The sequence below is a fragment of the Triticum aestivum genome, chromosome 6A, assembly GCF_018294505.1.
Source record: "Triticum aestivum cultivar Chinese Spring chromosome 6A, IWGSC CS RefSeq v2.1, whole genome shotgun sequence".
Lineage (NCBI taxonomy): Eukaryota > Viridiplantae > Streptophyta > Magnoliopsida > Poales > Poaceae > Triticum > Triticum aestivum.
This window is the reverse complement of record NC_057809.1, coordinates 605,100,250-605,122,475: the sequence shown is the minus strand read 5'-3', so window position 1 is coordinate 605,122,475 and position 22,226 is coordinate 605,100,250. Positions and strand designations below refer to the sequence as shown.

General features: G+C 43.4%; 1 protein-coding gene and 1 long non-coding RNA gene across 11 annotated transcripts; one reads left to right on the top strand and one right to left on the bottom strand.

The window, feature by feature from the left end:
- Positions 1-11,986: 11,986 nt before the first annotated feature.
- On the top strand, positions 11,987-16,443 carry LOC123128933 (protein FAR1-RELATED SEQUENCE 5). Of its 10 annotated transcripts, XM_044549055.1 has the most exons (7): positions 11,991-12,291; positions 13,218-13,307; positions 13,386-13,460; positions 13,543-13,929; positions 15,005-15,308; positions 15,407-15,879; positions 15,956-16,443. In XM_044549055.1, the coding sequence occupies exons 4-7, from the start codon at positions 13,835-13,837 to the stop codon at positions 15,987-15,989; spliced, it is 906 nt and encodes a 301-aa protein (XP_044404990.1). In that variant the 5' UTR covers positions 11,991-12,291; positions 13,218-13,307; positions 13,386-13,460; positions 13,543-13,834; the 3' UTR covers positions 15,990-16,443. The 10 variants fall into 10 exon arrangements, 7 of the variants coding, with proteins under 7 accessions (XP_044404988.1, XP_044404986.1, XP_044404987.1 ...); XM_044549053.1 differs by lacking the exons at positions 15,005-15,308; positions 15,407-15,879; positions 15,956-16,443 and adding exons at positions 12,566-12,609; positions 14,315-14,986 and having other exon boundaries at positions 11,987-12,291; positions 13,222-13,307; positions 13,543-14,131; XM_044549051.1 differs by lacking the exons at positions 15,005-15,308; positions 15,407-15,879; positions 15,956-16,443 and adding exons at positions 12,566-12,609; positions 14,315-14,986 and having other exon boundaries at positions 11,987-12,291; positions 13,543-14,131.
- Positions 16,444-17,465: 1,022 nt separating this feature from the next.
- Positions 17,466-18,708, bottom strand: LOC123131316 (uncharacterized). The gene is made up of 2 exons (XR_006464142.1): positions 18,404-18,708; positions 17,466-17,877 (listed from the first exon to the last, which is right to left on the bottom strand). It is a non-coding gene; the product is annotated as an uncharacterized lncRNA (long non-coding RNA).
- Positions 18,709-22,226: the final 3,518 nt, after the last annotated feature.

Genomic DNA, 22,226 nt, shown 5'->3' with positions numbered 1-22,226 from the left:
GATTACCAGGACCCCAAGCAATCACATTATCGCCCAATCTTGGAGAAGCCCGTATTTTTAAGATTTCCTCAACATCAGCCGGACATAAAATTGTGCTAGCAGTGCATAGTTCCATCAGCCATTATTATTCAGAAGGTCTGTTAGGAACCGGATACGGCAAGTTTCCCGTTGAGATATTGGTTTATAAGAGAAAGGTCGGGGAATCCAGTTATCTCTCCAGACCCTGATGCTTCTTCCATTGCCAACCCTCCATATCAATCCTTTTTTTAAGAGATCAAGTCCATGACTTATAGCTTGCCAAGTAGATGATGCGTTTCTAGTAAAGACCGTATCCTCTAAGTTACCTTGCGGATAGTATCTTGCCTTGAGCACACGAGCACACAAACTTTCAGGTTTGGAAAGAAGTCGCCAAGCCTGACGGGCCAACAAAGCTTGGTTGAACATCCGGAAATCACGGAATCCCACACCTCCTTTATCTTTGGGCTCTAACAAATAATCCCAACCCCTCCAATGAACTTTCCTTTTCCCTTTCTTGGACCCCCAATAGAAATTTCTCACCATCCTCGTAAGATCATCACATACTGAGTAGGGAAGTTTAAAAACACCCATAATATACATCGGCAGCGCTAGGGCCACCGACTTGATAAGAGCTTCCCTACCCGGCTGGGCTAGAAAACCATCACCCCACTGAATTAAACGCTTTGTCAGACTCGCCTGAAGGTTCTGAAAGCGTCCCTTTGACATACGTCCCTCCGGTGTTGGAAGACCAAGATACTTCTCCTCGAACACCAAGCTCGTAACATTCAGAGCTTCCCTAACCTGCTCCTGTAACATGGTCGGGCAAGCAGTACCAAAAAATATTGAGCACTTATTATAGTTCAGACTCTGACCGGTGGCCTCACCATATAAGTCCAATGCTGCCTTCACTTCTCCCTTGATCTCTAGATGCCTCAAAGAACAACAAAGTATCATAAGCAAAAAGCAAGTGTGATATGCCCGGAGCTCTTCTGCACACCTTAACTGGGGTAATGTCTCCCGTATGTACTCTACTTTTCAAAATAGCTGACAAGCCATCCGCCACAAACAAGAATAAAAAAGGTGAAAGGGGATCACCCTGCCGAAGACCACGCGCCGGTGCAAATGAATCCTAGAGGGTTCCGTTTAATTTGACAGAATATCTCACCGATGTGACACACGTCATTATCCAATCAATCCATCGCTGAGAGAAACCCAAATTTTGCATCACTCGCTTCAAGAAGCCCCAATCCACCCTATCATATGCCTTTGACAGGTCAAGCTTATAAGCACAGAAGCTTTTTGTAGGATCCTTCTCCTGCTTGATAAAGTGAATGCACTCAAAAGCCACCAATGCATTATCAGTGATCATCCTCCCTGGAATAAAGGCACTTTGCTCTGGAGAAATTAAGTCATCCAGAAGGGGTCTCAACCTATTAACAAGGCACTTAGAAATAACTTTATATATCACATTATAGAGACTAATGGGCCTGTAATCAGACATTTTTGTGGGGTTAGAAATTTTTGGAATAAGAACAATACACGTGGAATTTACCCCCTCGGGCATAATACCCGTCATGAAGAAATCCTTCACCGCAGCAAGGACACCGTCCTTTAGTATGCTCCAGTTTCACTGAAAAAACCTTGCTGGATATCCATCCGGCCCCGGTGCCTTTAGGGGACCAATCTGGAATAAAGCATCCGCAGTTTCTTTATCTGTGAAAGGTGCACATAATAACTTGATATTGTCTTCATCCGACACCATAGCATCAAGAAGATCAAGTACTGGAGAAGCATCAAGCGAGGGGTCCGCTGAGAAAATACCATGGAAGTACTCGTTCGCTAGCTTTCCCATCGCAACAAAATCAGAATGCACCACTCCAATGCTATCCTTCAGCTCACGAATTTTATTTTTTTGTGCTCTCCAGATAGCCTTATTCTGAAAAAAATCTTGTATTTCTATCGCCCTCCTTTAGCCACGTGACTCGAGATCTTTGTAACCACATCATCTCTTCTTGATAAAGTAATTCATTCATTTTTGTTGGGGAATGTAGCAGAAATTCAAAAATTTTCCTACGTAACACCAAGATCTATCTATGGAGAGACCAGCAACGAGTAGAAAGGGGAGTGCATCTACATACCCTTGTAGATCGCTAAGCGGAAGCGTTCAAGTGAACGGGGTTGATGGAGTCGTACTCGTCGTGATTCAGATCACCGATGATCAAGTGCCGAACGGACGGCACCTCCGCGTTCAACACACGTACAGCCCGGTGACGTCTCCCACGCCTTGATCCAGCAAGGAGAGAGGGAGAGGTTGAGGAAGACTCCATCCAACAGCAGCACAACGGCGTGGTGGTGGTGGAGGAGCGTGGCAATCCCGCAGGGCTTCGCCAAGCACCATGGGAGAAGAGGAGGAGAACTTGGGAGAGAGGGAGGGGCTGCACCAAAGGCATAAGGTATGTTTTGGGAGGCCCTCCTACCCCACTATATATAGGGATCCCAAGGGGGGGGGGGTGCGCCAGCCCCTAGGAGATCCAATCTCCAAGGGGGCGGCGGCCAGGGGAGGAGTCCTCCCCCCCCCCAAGGCACCTAGGAGGTGCCTTCCCCTGCTGGGACTCTTCCTTTAGGGTTTCCCCAGGCGCATGGGCCTCTTGGGGCTGGTGCCCTTGGCCCATGTAGGCCAAGGCGCATCCCCCACAGCCCATGTGGCCCCCCGGGGCAGGTGGCCCCACCCGGTGGGCCCCCGGGACCCTTCCGGTGGTCCCGGTACAATACCGATGACCCCGAAACTTGTCCCGATGGCCGAAACAGGACTTCCTATATATAAATATTTACCTCCGGACCATTCCGGAACTCCTCGTGACGTCCGGGATCTCATCCGGGACTCCGAACAACATTCGGTAACCACATACAAGCTTCCTTTATAACCCGAGCGTCATCGAACCTTAAGTGTGTAGACCCTACGGGTTCGGGAGACATGCAGACATGACCGAGACGTTCTCCGGTCAATAACCAACAGCGGGATCTGGATACCCATGTTGGCTCCCACATGTTCCACGATGATCTCATCGGATGAACCACGATGTCAAGGACTCAGTCGATCCCGTATACAATTCCCTTTGTCTAGCGGTATTTTACTTGCCCGAGATTCGATCGTCGGTATACCGATACCTTGTTCAATCTCGTTACCGGCAAGTCACTTTACTCGTTCCGTAACACATCATCCCGTGATCAACTCCTTGGTCACATTGCGCATATGATGATGTCCTACCGAGTGGGCCCAGAGATACCTCTCCGTTTACACGGAGTGACAAATCCCAGTCTCGATCCGCATAAAACAATAGATACTTTCGGAGATACCTGTAGTGCACCTTTATAGTCACCCAGTTACGTTGTGACGTTTGATACACCCAAAGCACTCCTAGGGTATCCAGGAGTTACACGATCTCATGGTCAAAGGAAGAGATACTTGACATTGGCAAAGCTCTAGCAAACGAACTACACGATCTTTGTGCTATGCTTAGGATTGGGTCTTGTCCATCACATCATTCTCCTAATGATGTGATCCCGTCATCAACGACATCCAATGTCCATAGCCAGGAAACCATGACTATCTGTTGATCACAACGAGCTAGTCAACTAGAGGCTCACTAGGGACATATTGTGGTCTATGTATTCACACGTGTATTACGATTTCCGGATAATACAGTTATAGCATGAATAAAAGACAATTATCATGAACAAGGAAATATAATAATAATACTTTTATTATTGCCTCTAGGGCATATTTCCAACAGTCTCCCACTTGCACTAGAGTCAATAATCTAGTTCACATCACCATGTGATTAACACTCACAGGTCTCATCGCCATGTGACTAATACCCAAGAGTTTACTAGAGTCAGTAGTCTAGTTCACATCACTATGTGATTAACACTCAATGAGTTTTATGTTTGATCATGTTGCTTGTGAGAGAGGTTTTAGTCAACGGGTCTGAACCTTTCAGATCCGTGTGTGCTTTACAAATCTCTATGTCATCTCCTAGATGTAGCCACCACGCTCTATTTGGAGCTATTCCAAACAACTGTTCTACTTGGAGCTATTCTAAATTGTTGCTCCATTATATGTATCCGGTATCTCTACTCAGAGCTATCCGGATAGGTGTCAAGCTTGCATCGACGTAACCTTTACGACGAACTCTTTTACCACCTCCATAATCGAGAAAATTTCTTAGTCCACTAGTTACTAAGGATATCTTTGACCGCTGTCCTGTGAGCCATTCTTGGATCACTCTTGTACCCCTTGACTGACTCACGGCAAGGCACACTTCAGATGCGGTACACAGCATAGCATACTGAAGAGCCTACGTCTTAAGCATAGGGGACGACCTTCGTCCTTTCTTTCTATTCTGCCGTGGTCGAGCTTTAAGTCTTAACTTCGTACCTTACAACTCAGGCAAGAACTCCTTCTTTGACTGGTCCATCTTGAACACCTTCAAGATCATGTCAAGGTATGTGCTCATTTGAAAGTATTATTAAGCATTTTGATCTATCCTTATAGATCTTGATGCTCAATGTTCAAGTAGCTTAATCCAGGCTTTCCATTGAAAAACACTTTCAAAATAACCCTATATGCTTTCTAGAAATTCTACATCATCTCTGATCATCAATATGTCAACAACATATACTCATCAGAAATTCTATAGTGCTCCCACTCACTTCTTTGGAAATACAAGTTTCTTATAAACTTTGTATAAATCCAAAATCTTTGATCATCTCATCAAAGCGTACATTCCAACTCCGAGATGCTTACTCCAGTCCTTAAAAGGATCGCTGGAGCTAGCATACCTTTTAGCATCCTTAGGATTGACAAAACTTTTCTGATTGTATTGCATACAACCTTTCCTTACGAAAACTAGTAAGGAAACTTGTCTTGACATCCATCTGCCAAATTTCATAAATGCAGCTAATGCTAACATGATTCCGACGGACTTTAAGCATCGCTACGAGTGAGAAAATCTCATCGTAGTCAACTCCTTGAACTTGTCGGAAAACACTTCGCCACAAGTCGAGCTTCATAGATGGTGACATTACCATCCACGTCCGTCTTCTTCTTAAAAGATCCATTTATCTCAATGGATTGCCGATCATCGGGCAAGTCCATCAAAGTCCATGCTTTGTTCTGATATATGGATACTATCTCGGATTTCATGGCTTCTAACCATTTGTCGGAATTCGGGCCCACCATCGCTTCTCCATAGCTCGTAGGTTCATTATTGTCTAGCAACATGACCTTCAAGACAGGATCACCTTACCACTCCGAAGTAGTACGTGTCCTTGTCGTCCTACGAGGTTTGGGAGTGACTTGATCCGAAGTTTCATGATCAATATCATAAGCTTCCACTTCAATTGGTGTAGGTGCCACAGGAACAACTTCCTGTGCCCTGCCACACACTAGTTGAAGAGACGGTTCAATAACCTCATCAAGTCTCCACCATCCTCCCACTCAACTCTTTCGAGAGAAACCTTTCCTCGAGAAAGGACCCGATTCAAGAAACAATCCATATTGCTTTCGGATCTGAATTAGGAGGTATACCCAACTATTTTGGGTTTCCTATGAAGATGCATTTTATCCGCTTTGCGTTCGAGCTTAATCCTGAAACTTTTTCACATAAGCGTCGCAGCCCCAAACCTTTAAGAAACGACAACTTAGGTTTCTCTAAACCATAATTCATACGGTGTCATCTCATCGGAATTACGTGGTGCCCTATTTAAAGTGAATGTGGTTGTCTCTAATGCCTAACCCATGAACGATAGTGGTAATTCGATAAGAGACATCATGGTACGCACCATATCCAATAGGGTGCAACTATGATGTTCGGACACACCATCACATTATGGTGTTCCAGGCGGTATTAATTGCGAAACAATTTCCACAATGTCTTAATTATGTGCCAAAACTCGTAACTCAGATATTCATCTCTATGATCATATCATAGACATTTTATCCTCTTGTCACAATGATCTGCTACTTCACTCTGAAATTACTTGAACCATTCAATAATTCAGACTTGTGTTTCATCAAGTAAATATTCTCAACATCTACTCGAATCATCTGTGAAGTAAGAACATAACGATATTCACTGCATGCCTCAGCACTCATTGGACTGCACACATCAAAATGTGTTACTTCCAACAAGTTGCTATCTTGTTCCATCTTATTGAAACCGAGGCTTTTCAGTCATCTTGCCTATGTGGTATGATTTGCATATCTCAAGTGATTCAAAATCAAGTGAGTCCGAACGGTCCATTTGCATGGAGCTTCTTCATGCATATATACCAATAGACATGGTTCGCATGTCTCAAACTTTTCAAAAATGAGTGAGTCCAAAGATCCATCAACATGGAGCTTCTTCATGCGTTTTATACCATTATGACTTACATGGCAGTGCCACAAGTAAGTGGTACTATCATTACTATCTTATATCTTTTGGCATGAAAATGTGTATCACTACGATCGAGATTCAATAAACCATTTATTTAGGTGCAAGACCATCGAAGGTATTATTCAAATAAATAGAGTAACCATTATTCTCCTTAAATGAATAACCGTATTGCGATAGACATAATCCAATCATGTCTATGCTCAACGCAAACACCAATCTCGGTGGTAGAGGGAGCGTGCGATGCTTGATCACATCAACCTTGGAAACACTTCCAACACATATCGTCAGCTCACCTTTAGCTAGTCTCCTTTTATTTCGTAGCTTTTTATTTCGAGTTACTAACACTTAGCAACTGAACCGGTATCTTAATACCCTGGTGCTACTAGGAGTACTAGTAAAGTACACATTAACATAATGTATATCCAATATACTTCTATCGACCTTGCCATCCTTCTCATCTACCAAGTATCTAGGGTAATGCTGCTCCAGTAGCTGTTCCCCTTATTACAGAAGCACTTAGTCTCGGGTTTGGGTTCAACCTTGGGTTTCTTCACTAGTGCAGCAGCCGATTTGCCGTTTCATGAAGTATCCCTTCTTGCCCTTGCCCTTCTTGAAACTAGTGGTTTCACCAACCATCAACAATTGATGCTCCTTCTTGATTTCTACTTTCGCGGTGTCAAACATCGCGAATACCTCAAGGATCATCATATCTATCCCTGATATGTTATAGTTCATCACGAAGCTCTAGCAGCTTGGCGGCAATGACTTTGGAGAAACATCACTATCTCATGATTGTTGCACTCAGACAATCTGAGCACAAGCTCAACGATTGAGCTTTTCTTCCTTAGTTTGCAGGCTAAGAAAATCGTCGGAGGTCTTATACCCCTTGACGTGGGCACGAGCCTGAAATCCCAATTTCAGCCCTCAAAACATCTCATATGTTTCGCGATGTTCCAAAAACATCTTTGGTGCCTCAATTCTAAACCGTTTAACTGAACTATCACGTAGTTATCAAAACGTGTATGTCAGATGTTCGCAACATCCACAGACAACGTTCAAGGTTCAACACACTGAGTAGTGCATTAAGGACATAAGCTTTCTACTGTCCGCATAATTGCTACTTTCAACTTTCAAACTATATTTTCTCTAGGAACATATCTAAAACAGTAGAACTAAAGCGCGAGCTACGACATAATTTGTAAAAGGTCTTTTGACTATGTTCAGGATAATTAAGTTCATCTTATGAACTCCCACTCAGATAGACATCCCTCTAGTCATCTAAGTGATTACATGATCCGAGTCAACTAGGCCGTGTCCGATCATCACGTGAGACGGACTAGTCATCATCGGTGAACATCTTCATGTTGATCGTATCTACTATACGACTCATGCTCGACCTTTCGGTCTCTGTGTTCCGAGGCCATGTCTGCACATGCTAGGCTCGTCAAGTTAACCCTAAGTGTTTTCGCTGTGTAAAACTGTCTTACACCCGTTGTATGTGAACGTAAGAATCCATCACACCCGATCATCACGTGGTGCTTAGAAGCGACGAACTGTAGCAACGGTGCACAGTTAGGGGAGAACACTTCTTGAAATTTTGTAAGGGATCATCTTATTTACTACCGTCGTCCTAAGTAAACAAGATGCATAAACATGATAAACATCACATGCAATCAAATAGTGACATGATATGGCCAATATCATTTTGCTCCTTTTGATCTTCATCTTCGGGGCTCCATGATCATCATCGTCACCGGCACGACACCATGATCTCCATCATCATGATCTCCATCATCATGATCTCCATCATCGTGTCTTCATGAAGTTGTCACGCCAATGACTACTTCTACTTCTATGACTAACGCGTTTAGCAATAAAGTAAAGTAGTTTACATGGCGTTCTTCAATGACACGCAGGTCATACAATAAATAAAGACAACTCCTATGGCTCCTGCCGGTTGTCATACTCATCGACATGCAAGTCGTGAATCCTATTACAAGAACATGATCAATCTCATACATCACATATCATTCATCACATTCTTCTTGGCCATATCACATCACATAGCATACCCTGCAAAAACAAGTTAGACGTCCTCTAATTGTTGTTGCATGTTTTACGTGGCTGCTATGGGTTTCTAGCAAGAACGTTTCTTACCTACGCAAAACCACAACGTGATATGCCAATTGCTATTTACCCTTCATAAGGACCCTTTTCATCGAATCCGTTCCGACTAAAGTGGGAGAGACTGGCACCCGCTAGCCACCTTATGCACCAAGTGCATGTCAATCGGTGGAACCTGTCTCACGTAAGAGTACGTGTAAGGTCGGTCCGGGCCGCTTCATCCCACAATACCGTCGAAACAAGATTGGACTAGTAACGGTAAGCATATTGAACAACATCAATGCCCACAACTACTTTGTGTTCTACTCGTGCAAAGAATCTACGCAATAGACCTAGCTCATGATGCCACTGTTGGGGAACGTAGCAGAAATTCAAAATTTTCCTACGTAACACCAAGATCTATCTATGGAGAGACCAGCAACGAGTAGAAAGGGGAGTGCATCTACATACCCTTGTAGATCGCTAAGCGGAAGCGTTCAAGTGAACGGGGTTGATGGAGTCGTACTCGTCGTGATTCAGATCACCGATGATCAAGTGCCGAACGGACGGCACCTCCGCGTTCAACACACGTACAGCCCGGTGACGTCTCCCACGCCTTGATCCAGCAAGGAGAGAGGGAGAGGTTGAGGAAGACTCCATCCAACAGCAGCACAACGGCGTGGTGGTGGTGGAGGAGCGTGGCAATCCCGCAGGGCTTCGCCAAGCACCATGGGAGAAGAGGAGGAGAACTTGGGAGAGAGGGAGGGGCTGCACCAAAGGCATAAGGTATGTTTTTGGAGGCCCTCCTACCCCACTATATATAGGGATCCCAAGGGGGGGGGGGTGCGCCAGCCCCTAGGAGATCCAATCTCCAAGGGGGCGGCGGCCAGGGGAGGAGTCCTCCCCCCCCCCCCCCCCCCCAAGGCACCTAGGAGGTGCCTTCCCCTGCTGGGACTCTTCCTTTAGGGTTTCCCCAGGCGCATGGGCCTCTTGGGGCTGGTGCCCTTGGCCCATGTAGGCCAAGGCGCACCCCCCACAGCCCATGTGGCCCCCCGGGGCAGGTGGCCCCACCCGGTGGGCCCCCGGGACCCTTCCGGTGGTCCCGGTACAATACCGATGACCCCGAAACTTGTCCCGATGGCCGAAACAGGACTTCCTATATATAAATCTTTACCTCTGGACCATTCCGGAACTCCTTGTGACGTCCGGGATCTCATCCGGGACTCCGAACAACATTCGGTAACCACATACAAGCTTCCTTTATAACCCTAGCGTCATCGAACCTTAAGTGTGTAGACCCTACGGGTTCGGGAGACATGCAGACATGACCGAGACGTTCTCCGGTCAATAACCAACAGCGGGATCTGGATACCCATGTTGGCTCCCACATGTTCCACGATGATCTCATCGGATGAACCACGATGTCAAGGACTCAATCGATCCCGTATACAATTCCCTTTGTCTAGCGGTATTTTACTTGCCCGAGATTCGATCGTCGGTATACCGATACCTTGTTCAATATCGTTACCGGCAAGTCACTTTACTCGTTCCGTAACACATCATCCCGTGATCAACTCCTTGGTCACATTGCGCATATGATGATGTCCTACCGAGTGGGCCCAGAGATACCTCTCCGTTTACACGGAGTGACAAATCCCAGTCTCGATCCGCATAAAACAATAGATACTTTCGGAGATACCTGTAGTGCACCTTTATAGTCACCCAGTTACGTTGTGACGTTTGATCCACCCAAAGCACTCCTAGGGTATCCAGGAGTTACACGATCTCATGGTCAAAGGAAGAGATACTTGACATTGGCAAAGCTCTAGCAAACGAACTACACGATCTTTGTGCTATGCTTAGGATTGGGTCTTGTCCATCACATCATTCTCCTAATGATGTGATCCCGTCATCAACGACATCCAATGTCCATAGCCAGGAAACCATGACTATCTGTTGATCACAACGAGCTAGTCAACTAGAGGCTCACTAGGGACATATTACGGTCTATGTATTCACACGTGTATTACGATTTCCGGATAATACAGTTATAGCATGAATAAAAGACAATTATCATGAACAAGGAAATATAATAATAATACTTTTATTATTGCCTCTAGGGCATATTTCCAACAATTTTATCTGTGACCAAATGAATATCCTGCTGATCTGCATTCATATGCATCAATTCTTCTAACTGGGATCGTGACTTGGCAAGCTCCCTGGTCACATTACCAAATTTTTTACTCCAAGAACCCAGGGTCACCATAGTCTTTGTGAGGGCATCACGCAGTTGGCCTAGGTTCTGCACAATACCTACAGCCTCCCAAGCCTCTTTTATCATGTCCGGTAGCGTTGCATCTCTCTCCCAGAACAACTCATAACGTCGACATTTAGGCCCTGTTGGTCCCTGCTCAGCCGATCCCTTCACCAAAACAACCACATGATCAGAACACGGCACTTCAACTCCTAGCTCTAGCTTGCTGCTAGGGATATCACGCGCGTGCATGGTAGGCAGGTGGATCAGATTTTTTTTTGCGGGTGCAGGTGGATCAGATTGATTAGGAGACTAATAATTGTCTAGCTACGGCATGCTCTATTTCTTTGTTTTTTGTGTGGGGAGAACGCTTTCGTCAAGCTTTTATGAATTGAAATACTTAAAAAGAACGTAAGATTCCCATTTCACCTCTCTTTCGTTTAACCTTCTATATATACGTCCCACTCTTTCCTTATCCTCTTTGATTTTTTCCTCCCATATTTGATTTTTCTCCCATCCATTCAATTGTCTCATGTTTATTATCTTACCAAAATAAACACATATTTTGTTGGCAAGTCATTAAATTCTTACTAAGTAAGTGCTTAACAATAAAATGGCACATAAATCATGGCGATTGCATACAAAGATTTGGTAAGATTTTAGCGTATCAATATAATAATATACGGGGATTCTCAAAAACAATAATACAATAATAGACGTGCAGTCAGGGGTAATCTACTAGAATGTTTATACTCCCGTTGCAACGCACGGGCAATTGTTAGTGAATTGAAAAATCAGCTCATCAGACCAAGGAGGTGAGGAGCTTAAGTGATGCATGAAAATGAGGCAATACAAAAGTAAGAGAAAGAGCAAACGATCAAACTTGGCTAAGCACCCAAACTAGTTAAGGTTGATCAATGATCACTAGTAATGGTTAGAGTACCAGACTAGAGTGGCTCCAACTGTAGGGGATGGCAATGGTAGGGTATGGGTGGGTACGAGAACGTATCTGGTGAAACGACTAAACTGGTGCACCAGATGCACCAGCTATGTATGGGCCGTTGGATTTGAAAGAAAGGGACAGGATTCAGTGTGATGATGGGCTGTCGGTACATTTGCAAAATAGTCCTTGCATTACAGCTAAATCCAGCGATCTGACCTCTCTGTACCCACATCGTCTTCCTTCCCTTGCCATACTCTGTACCAGGCCGTCCAGCTGCGCGCTAGGGTTCGGGAAGTCTGCTCCGTTGCCTCTCTCGCCCCCTCTCCTGGACTTTCTCCGACTTCTATCTTGGACCTAGTTCCGGCGCCGTTGAAGCACGAGCTCCCCTCCTCTCCTCTGAGTCGCGCCCGACGAAGACGCCATTGCCGCCGGCGAGCACGTAAATGTAGAGGAGTTGTGCTGTAGCTCCTGGGGGCGAAGAGGAACTGCCCAAAGGAGTCAGCTATCTTCTGCGCCTCGAGGATTTTAGGGTATGTTCTCTTATCCCATTATCCATTTATCATGGTCATATTGGGTTCTTCCCCTTTGGGATTTCCCCAATTTATTCCAAACTAGTATCATTGCGACTTGAATAAGTAGTATGAGCACCTGATTTCTGTATGAGATACACGACTGCAGATATTCTACTGCAAAATAGCCTATGCAAAGTTGAATAACTAGTGTTCTGAACCTTAATATGTATTTTGTAGTATAGAAAAACCATATTGATGCAAACTCTAAAGTAAGGTTTGTGCAGCTGTGCAGTTGAATAGTACCTAGCCATCGTCCTTTATAGCTCAGGATCCAAGGTATGAGCATCGAATTTGGTTGTTCTGTTATCCATGTACAGTAATATTTGCTTCCTCCAGGCCATTCAGTTTCCATGTGTTTGAAGCCAATGGCATTTGGGAATATGAATAGTATGGGCACAAAATTGATCCGTTGGATGTTGGTGAAATTCTAGTAGTAATCACAACAGCCGGTGCAAATAGTTGAGGGGGATGTGCTCTGTGTGTTCTGTTCCTTTGTATACAATTTTTTTATACCTTTGCTAACTTGATAGTAAGGTGGACAACTCGGCATGTATGTGAAAGAAATGACTTCCTAGGAGCCTACTACATGGCAAGAGTGGGTTAGTTACTGGTTGTTCCTACGGGGTTCTTGTACATGAACTAGTAATGTACTATATGAACTTCTTCCACATCGCTGATATGAAATGGGAACGGCATTTGCAATGTTCAATTAAACTTTCTATGGTAATCCTAGTTGTTCATGTTCCTCATTTTGTTTTGCTGATGTCCACATTGTACCTATGCTCTTAAGTAAAAAGTATTGATGTGTTTTGCCTGGTACTAGGTTAATTATCCACTTTTTAACCTGCGTGTGATGTTTTGTGTTATATTTGCATGAAAAATAGTCAGCCATGGAGTCCATGACAAGTGGTGCTCTAAGTATTGGGTCAACTACGGCAATGGGAGTTGAAGATGATGCCAACAGCTTTGCCATGGTAATTCATTTGTTGTATTGGTCACATACGTACGTCGCACAGTTTCTGTCACCTGATGATTTTTTCTGAAATTTCTAGGGCACGATCCAGCAGGTCGAAAACAATGAAAATAGCTACCACACGCCAACACGAACTAGCAGTCTTCCGTTTTGTGTAAGTATAGTAGTTTTTTCCGCACATCCAATGCATGAGCTGTAGTTTATGAACCGCACATCTTTTTATTTTGCATATCCAGGGGTCAAGATATGAGCCGGAGTGTGATCCTAACTTACAGCCCGTAATTGGTATGCAATTTGACACTTGGGAGGAAGGTATGACATTCTACAAAATGTATGCTCATGAAGTCGGGTTCTCGGTTCGCACATGGACGACACACAAAGATGAACATGGCGTACTGTGGAAGAGGTTTGTTTGTGCTAGAGAGGGTTGGAGAAAGGAGGCCCCAGAAGAGGAAAGGATAAAACCTAAACGAAAATTCAAGTTAACCAGGTGTGGTTGTGAGGCTATGATTGGACTGAGGAGGCAGGATGATGGCAAATATAAGGTTGCCCGGTTTGTTCAATCACACACTCACCAACTTATTTCGCCAAGTAAGAGACATCTCATCAAGTCAAATAGGGAAGTAAGTAGTGAGTTGAGGAGCAAACTACTTACATGTCATAAAGCAATGGTTGGCACATCTGCAGCATATCGCTTGCTTAGTGTAGAGAAGGGGGGTCCGGAAAATGTGGGATGCACAAAGCGTGACTTCCAAAACTCTCACCGTGATTTTAAAAGAGCAATTAAGGGAGCAGATGGACAGATCATAGTAGATATAATGAAAAGTAAGTAGGCTGCCAATCCAGCATTCTATTTTGATTACCAAGTCGACGAGAATGACAAACTTATAAATATTTTCTGGGCGGATAGCATATGCAGAAAGAACTACTCATTGTTTGGTGAAGTTGTGTCTTTTGACTCAACATATCGATTTAATAGGTATAACTTGGTATTTGCCCCTTTCACAGGAGTTAACAACCACAGATCTTGTGTCACATTTGGTGCTGCTTTTTTATGGAATGAAAAAAAAGAATCTTATATATGGTTGTTCAAGACTTTTTTGAAAGCAATGTCTGGGGTTGCGCCTAAGCTCATCATGACCAATGAAGACCAAAGCATGAGAATAGGAGTAGAACAAGTTTTTCCAAACACTAAGCATAGGCTTTGTATGTGGCACATCCTCATGAAGCTTACTGAAAAGGTTGGCACCACCATGAAAAATAATCCAGATTTTCATGAACGGTTTGAGTCACAATGGTGTTTGGGGATCAGAGACACCAAGTGAGTTTGAGTCACAATGGTGTTCAATAATCTCCGACTTTGGGCTAGCAGATAATACATGGTTGCAGGAGAAGTATGAGTCACGCAACTCATGGATTCCGGCATATTTTATGGAGACCCACCTTGGCGGAATCTTGCGTACTCCCTCCGGTCCTTTTTAGTTCGCATATAAGATTTGACTAAAGTCAAGTCCCGTAAAGTTTGACCAACTTTATAGAAAAAAGTACCAACATTCACAATCTGAAATCAATATCAATAGATGTGTCATGACTTAAAGTTTCATATTGTATAACTTTAGCATTGCAGATGTTGATATTTTTTCATATAAATACGGTCAAACTTTGTGAAGTTTGACTTCAAAGAATTCTAATATGCAGAGTAAAAAGGACCGGAGGGAGTACTACATCAAGATCTGAGAGTGAGAATGCATTCTTCAGACACTTCGCCAACCGAAATCTTGCATTGATTGAGTTTTGGGTCAGGTTTGAAACAGCTTTAGAGGAACAGCGGCAAGAAGAATTGCAAGAAGACAATGCCAGCCTTCATACACTACCTATGCTCGAGACTTGTTGGAGTATCGAGAGTCATGGTAGAGATGTTTATACTCATGAGGTTTTTGCTGAATTTCAACGTCAGGTGGTGGCTGCAAGGGATTATTGTCATGTTAAATCAATTGTCCAGGTTGGTGAGGTCCGGACCATTGGTATTAGCAGCAAGAGTGGTAAAGTTAGAGTGGTTAGTTTCAACACTAGTACTAAGGCAGCACACTGTTCTTGTAGTATGTTCGAATCACTGGGTATCATCTGCCGCACATCATTGTTGTCCTAAAGAATGAGGGGTGTAATGAAATTCCTAGTCAATATGTGTTGCATAGGTGGACTAAAATGGCAGCACGTCAGCTTTCCTATGACGCCAACGGACATGAGCTAGAAGGCCCATCTACATGTCTTTCACCTACCATAAAAAAGTTGTACTCGGAAACATGTTCAAAATTTAGCTTGGCACTTCATGCGGCGAAACATTGTGAGGAGAAAATGAGATATTTTCACAAGGTTGTTGGTGATGCCTTCACGCAATTGGAACAGATGGGTGCCATTAGTGAGCAAAGTAAAGTTCAAGAATTTGAATCCTTCGTCGGAACATCATTCCCAAGTGTGATCAGTATTCATCCACCAGATGTAGCAAACACAAAAGGGAGTGGTAAGAGATTGAAAAGGGGTTCAGAGCAAACAGTGAACCAAAAGAAGAAGAGGTAAAGTAAGCAACCTTGAAAAAATGTCGATGTCCTTTCTACAATTTTGCTAATGTTGTTTTCTTATTCTTTACAGGGCAAATAGCATCCAAAAGGTTCCTGATAAGTAGGGGCGGTGGTTTCACTAATTTGATGTTGGAATAATTATGTGAAGTCATTCAGCTGGCTACATTCTTGCTGGAAATGGCAGTGATATTCATAGGCGATGAGGTTTTCGACTTTTGGTGCTTCCAGGAGCTCACATTTGCAAATGTGTCACTGAAGAATGCATATGTTCTATGTCTGTAACTCTGGATGTGGTCACTGTTAGCTTCAGGAAGTCGCTAACAGTAAACCATGTTGTCCCATTAGCCATGTTTAACCAGGAAGAAAAGATTGTATGACCGGGCAACGAATTGCTAAGCCTAGCTTAATGTAGGTTTTAAGATTTGGTTTGTCTTTCTGTGTTATTGTCGCAGCTGTAGCCAGCTTGCTATATGTCGTGCTCATGTGAACACTTTCCGAATTAGGGCAACCTTATTACTATGTGTATTGAGCACCGTTCATTTATTTTCCTCTGTTTTTTGTTGCTCTGTGCTTTAGCATCATCATCTGAATTTCGATAAGTGAGAACATGTTCATCTGTAATAGATATTTTTAGGCATTTTTGCAGGAGTGAAGTGATGAAAATTCTGACATGACCCTTGCCTGAAGTTCAGGAAATCTGAAAATAAAGAATGCAATAGAATATGTAATGTTTAAGATGTATGGAAATCTGTACTGCTTCTTTAAATATGTAATGTTTAAGTGGAAAGCTTGATAAATATAACTCTGTTATATTAAGTATAAAAGATGCAACTTTACAAGTAACTGTCGTGATGATTTTTTCTGTAAGTGAACAAAAGAGCTTTTGTTTTGTAACATTTTATGGAGTTAGAGTGATCTTGAGCTTCCTGTAGTGATTCTGGAGAAGCCTACCTAGGACCAGATTAGCTCATCTGGCCTGGAATAGTAGTCTTCAGTCTGGAGCCTGGAGTAGGTTTTTTGCATAGCTATGAGGATGACCATAATGCATTCTTCTTTCACCTGGAAGAATGTGACAGCTGCTGCATATTTGCTTTCAAATCGTTAGTATGACAAAGCAGAAAATCCAGACCCGGACAAACCTGATCTTCTGAGTTCTGGTTATGACATGGGCACTCGTGGGATTTCCGAGCAAGGAACTGGAGGATACAGTGTAATTGTAAACTTTTAATCATTCAACCTGATGTCAAATTTCTGAAGAGATGCATTTAAAAAGAATGTGAATAGAGAGCTTCATAATTTACGTCTCTCAGCTTAGAAACAATTAGATCATGAACATGTGAAAATTATGGTTAGAAAAATGAGAAGAGAAACTACTAAATTTCCACGGTAGGATTATGTCAGCCTGTATACATGGTGTTTCTTTTATTTGTTGTAACCCAGTTACATCTTTTCCTGTGGATATATAGAAGATGTGATATACATCACAAGATTTGTGCAGCCGACATCCATTATCTCTGGAAATTTTTGATCGACATATCTAGTGGAAAGATACGCACAACCTGGGACTTCATACTGTATTCTTTTTTATCATATCAATTAACTTTTATTGCTGCCCTGCTAAATCAGTACCGGTAACAACCAAAAGATATCTGAATACATTTTATTTAGATGCTTCTATGCAAGAACATCACATCTTTCACATCGGAACAACACAAGCATCTGTATATTGTACAACAACCACTCATGTAAACTACAGAAAACCTGCATACAAGATTTTCTAGCAAATGTACATTCTTGATGATTACATGGTGCTACAAAAACTGAAGCCTGAGACAGCCATACACGATCTAGACTAGTACTAGAGGTGAAATTATCAGTTTCATCAATGCCATCTTGGAGACCTATGAAGATGACTCCTCTGAAGATTACCCAGTCATAGCTCAGGCTCTTCAACAGATTTACCGGCTCCAGGCAATGAGACTCCATAATGACCTTCAAACAAAATAATGGTGGCATCAGGGGAGCCAAGCTAAACTTAGTAGTGACACCCTAACCTACAATCATAGGCATCTCTGTGTGGAAATAACATTGGATTCCAAAGTATCACATTTTTAGAACACAAAGGACAGTCACTACTAGAGAAGTAGCGATGCACCATTGGTGATACATATTGATTTGGCTCAGCAGTAGTTAGCTAAAAATGTTTTTGTAACTATGGAAAACATAAATTGATGATGAGTAAAGGACGAACTAGATAACAAAATCAATAAGATGAACTCGTAATGCTTTCACGAAATTCAGTTAGACTCTGTAAGTACACGTTCTCTTTAATATTGTTTACCAATAAAGGATGAAAACAGGGAGTGCATCCCTTGTAATTGGCACGCAGATTGTAGAAATATAGTCACAGCTCATACCTAAATTTGGTGCTCACAGCACACTATTCCAATTCTTAATCAACAAAAACATGCCCTTTAGTCAACTGGAACAAGATGGATAGAGGAAGAAGCGAACATACCTACATCCTTGAGCTGCTATCGTTGGATAGTGCTGACGGCGCCGGCGGCGCCGGCGGCGGATTGTTGAGAGAGACCGTCGAAATTTAATAGCCCTAATTCGCCTGAGTGGTACAGAAGAGGGAGAGACAGCCGCGTTTCGTTAAGCTCTGAGATCAATCTTTGAGCTCGCTGGACCTTAACCCTAGCTTCAAGAGGATGTACTGGTACAGAATCTGGCAAAGGGGAGGAAGACGATTTGAGTACGGGGAGGCCAATTCGTTGGATTTAGCTGAGCTGCAAGGACTGGTCTGCAAATGTACCATCAGGCCCGTCATCGCACTGAATCATGTCCCTTTCTTTCGAATCCAACAGCCCATACATAGCTGGTGCATCTGGTGCACCAATTCGGTCGTTTCACCAGATACATTCTCGGGTGGGTACAACCCCCTTCTGCCCAAACTCATACCCAAAAAAACTTTATATACCCATCCAGTTCAATACACATGGACACAAATTGACACCCATACTCATACTCATACCCACTGGGTATCCAAAAGGTACAATATATAACATTTATATTTTTAAAAAGTAGATAGATGAGTCTAAAATTCAAGTTATGTTGGGTAAGTAGTCTAGCAATGATGCACCCTCCTTTGGTGGGCGGCCTCTTGGATGCGGCAAAGGGAGCACAAGCAACATTTTGTGGAATTCTGATACAACAGGAGGCGGTTAAGGGAACTGGGCATCACTTGATCGTGAGTTGGACCAAGTCTGCTAGTGATGAGTTAATATTTCATTGTTTCGAGGAGTCATGTAGGACGTAGGAGGATTGGTGTGCTATTGGTTGCGGGCCTATGAGCTATGGCTGGTGTAGGGAATAAGGCTGGTCGTAATGGAAGTATCATAAGACTAGCCACAGTGGGAGTAACTTCAGCAGCAACATCGAGTCCAACTCAGCAAATTTGCTTATGTGGCAATGAGTTAATAAAGAGAGAGATAGTTGTAGTAACTTAGCTAGTTACTGTAATATCACATGTTCCAATGTAATATGAGTCTATAACCTAATCAATGAATCTTTGCATGTTATCACACTTAAGTTACTACCCACTATGAAGATAGTAATATCGTCTAGAAATATGTGTATGTTATTAGTATATGTTACTATCTATTGTGGCTAGTCTAAGTGGTATCATGCATGCCAACTAGATTTTTTGGATGATGTAGCACATAATTAGATGAGAAAAGAGAGGATGTGGTTTCATATCATATTATGATACCGTATCATATTAAATGTTGTACTAATTTATGTCATGCATGGCAATTAATAAGGCAAGCACTACTAGAAAAACGCTTATACACAGTAGCATAGTAGTAGCGCGGGAAAGAAGTAAATGCTGCTGCTATTTAGCAGTAGCGTTTTTCAGGAAAGCGCTACTAGTAACCCCATAGTAGTAGCGCTATAAAGCAGAAAAGCTGTAACACCCTCGATGCGACTATATCTCCCACGTGTCGAGGCACGACTTAAAGGCATAATCGCATTGAAGGCATATGTCGCAAGTCAGGCAATCATCACAAACATCCCATGTAATATAGGTAAATAAAAGGGATAACATAGTTGGCTTACACTCGCCACGTCGACCAAGTACATAAATAACATACATCATCCAAACACTCATGGCCCGACTACGGTGCCAAAATAAAAGATAACCCAACAAGCGACATGGTCCCGATCACCCCAACTGGGCACCACTACTGATCATCAGGAAAAGAAACATAGTAACACTGAGAGTCCTCGTCGTACTCCCACTTGAGCTCAAGCGCGCCATCTGGAGCTGTATCATCTGGCCCTGCATCTGGTGTAATAGTAATCTGTGAGCCACAGGGACTCAGCAATCTCGCACCCTCGCGATCAAGACTATTAAGCTTAATAGGTAGGGTAAGGTAAATATATGTAGAGCTTCAGCAAGCGACTAGCATATATGATGGCTAACTTATTCGCAAAAGAGAGCGAGAAGAGGAGGCAAAGCGCGAGCGAGAAACTAGAGAGCAACCTGCGCAAACATTACTCCAACACCGTGTCCACTTCCCGGACTCCGCCGAGAAGAGGCCATCACGGTAACACACACGGTTGATTCATTTTAATTAAGTTAAGGTTCAAGTTATCTACAACCGGACATTAACAAATTCCCATCTGCCCATAACCGCGGGCATGACTTTCGAAAGTTCAAATCCCTGCAGGGGAGTCCCAACTTAGCCCATGACAAGCTCTCACGGTCAACGAAGGAATAGACCTCCACCCGAGACATTCCGATCAGACTCGGTCTCCCGGTACAACAAGACATTTCGACAGGTTAAAACAAGACCAGCAACACCGCCCGAATGTGCCGACAAATCCTGATAGGAGCTGCACATATCTCTTTCTCAGGGCACACTCAGATTGTCTTAGGTACGGGTAGGCCAGCCCAGAGTTGCCCCTGGTGGCCACCGGCAGCTGACAGGTGGACCAACACTCAGAGGAGCACTGGCCCGGGGGGGGGGGGTTAAAAATAAGATGACCCTCGGGCTCCGGAAACCCAAGGGAAAAAGGGCTAGGTGGCAAATGGTAAAACCAAGGTTGGGCATTGCTAGAAAAGCTTTAATCAAGACGAACTATCAAGGGGTTCCCATTATAACCCAACCGCGTAAGGAACGCAAAATCCGGGAACATAACACCGATATGACGGAAACTAGGGCGGCAAGAGTGGAACAAAACACTAGGCGAGAGGCCGAGCCTTCCACCCTTTACCAAGTATATAGATGCATTAAGATAACATGACAAGATAATGATATCCCAACAAGTAAATAAATGGTCCACCAAGGAACGGTCTCCAATCTTCACCTGCAACTAACAACGCTATAAGAGGAGCTGAGCAAAGCGGTAACATAGCCAATCAACGGTTTGCTAGGACAATGGTGGGTTAGAGGCTGAACATGGCAATTTGGGAGGCTTGAAAGCAAGTGGTAGGCATCGTAGCATTGGCATAGCAAAAGAGCGAGCAAATTAGCATAGCAAAAATAGTAGTGATTTCAAGGGTATGATCATCTTGCCTACAAAGTTGTCAGAGTTGCCTGGATCCTCGAAAGCAAACTCAACGGGCTCCTCGATAGCGAACTCGTCTCCCGGCTCTACCCAAACAAGACAAACAAGCAACAAGAACACAATCAGCCACGTGCAAGGATCAAACAAGAAGATGCAAACATGGTATGCTATGCGGGATGCAATGCAGTATGCATATGCAAGATATGACAGAAAATGCATGAACCTGGCCTCAACTTGGAAAACCAAGTGTGCCACTGGAAAGATGAGATGAAATCGCTTGAAAACGATATAAAGATCACCGGAATCGGAGTTACACTTTGGAAATGGCAAGCGATTCAAATATGACACCGGTCTGTGATTTACATCAAGTAGGCATCTAAATGCAATGAGATGAACATGCTACAACACTCAAACATGGCATCAAAATACATGGAAGGGAAGCATTCAAGATGCTTAACAAAAGTCTAGCACTGAGCTACGGCCAATTCATCCATTAACAGGTTCAAACAAGCATGGCAAAAATGCAAATGGTAAACAGATCTCAGACTAGGTGAAATTAACACTTGTCTGGAATTTCAGATCATATAGCCCTCTTCGGAGCAACAAAACAACATGTTACAGGACCTGAACATGACAAAGTAAGACATGGCATGGAGCTACTCAACAAGTTTAACAAAAGTCCCTTAGTGACCTTGAGCCAAAAGGGATCACAAAATATACTAACAAGCACACGAACATAGCAAAAACATAATCAGTTTTCAGAC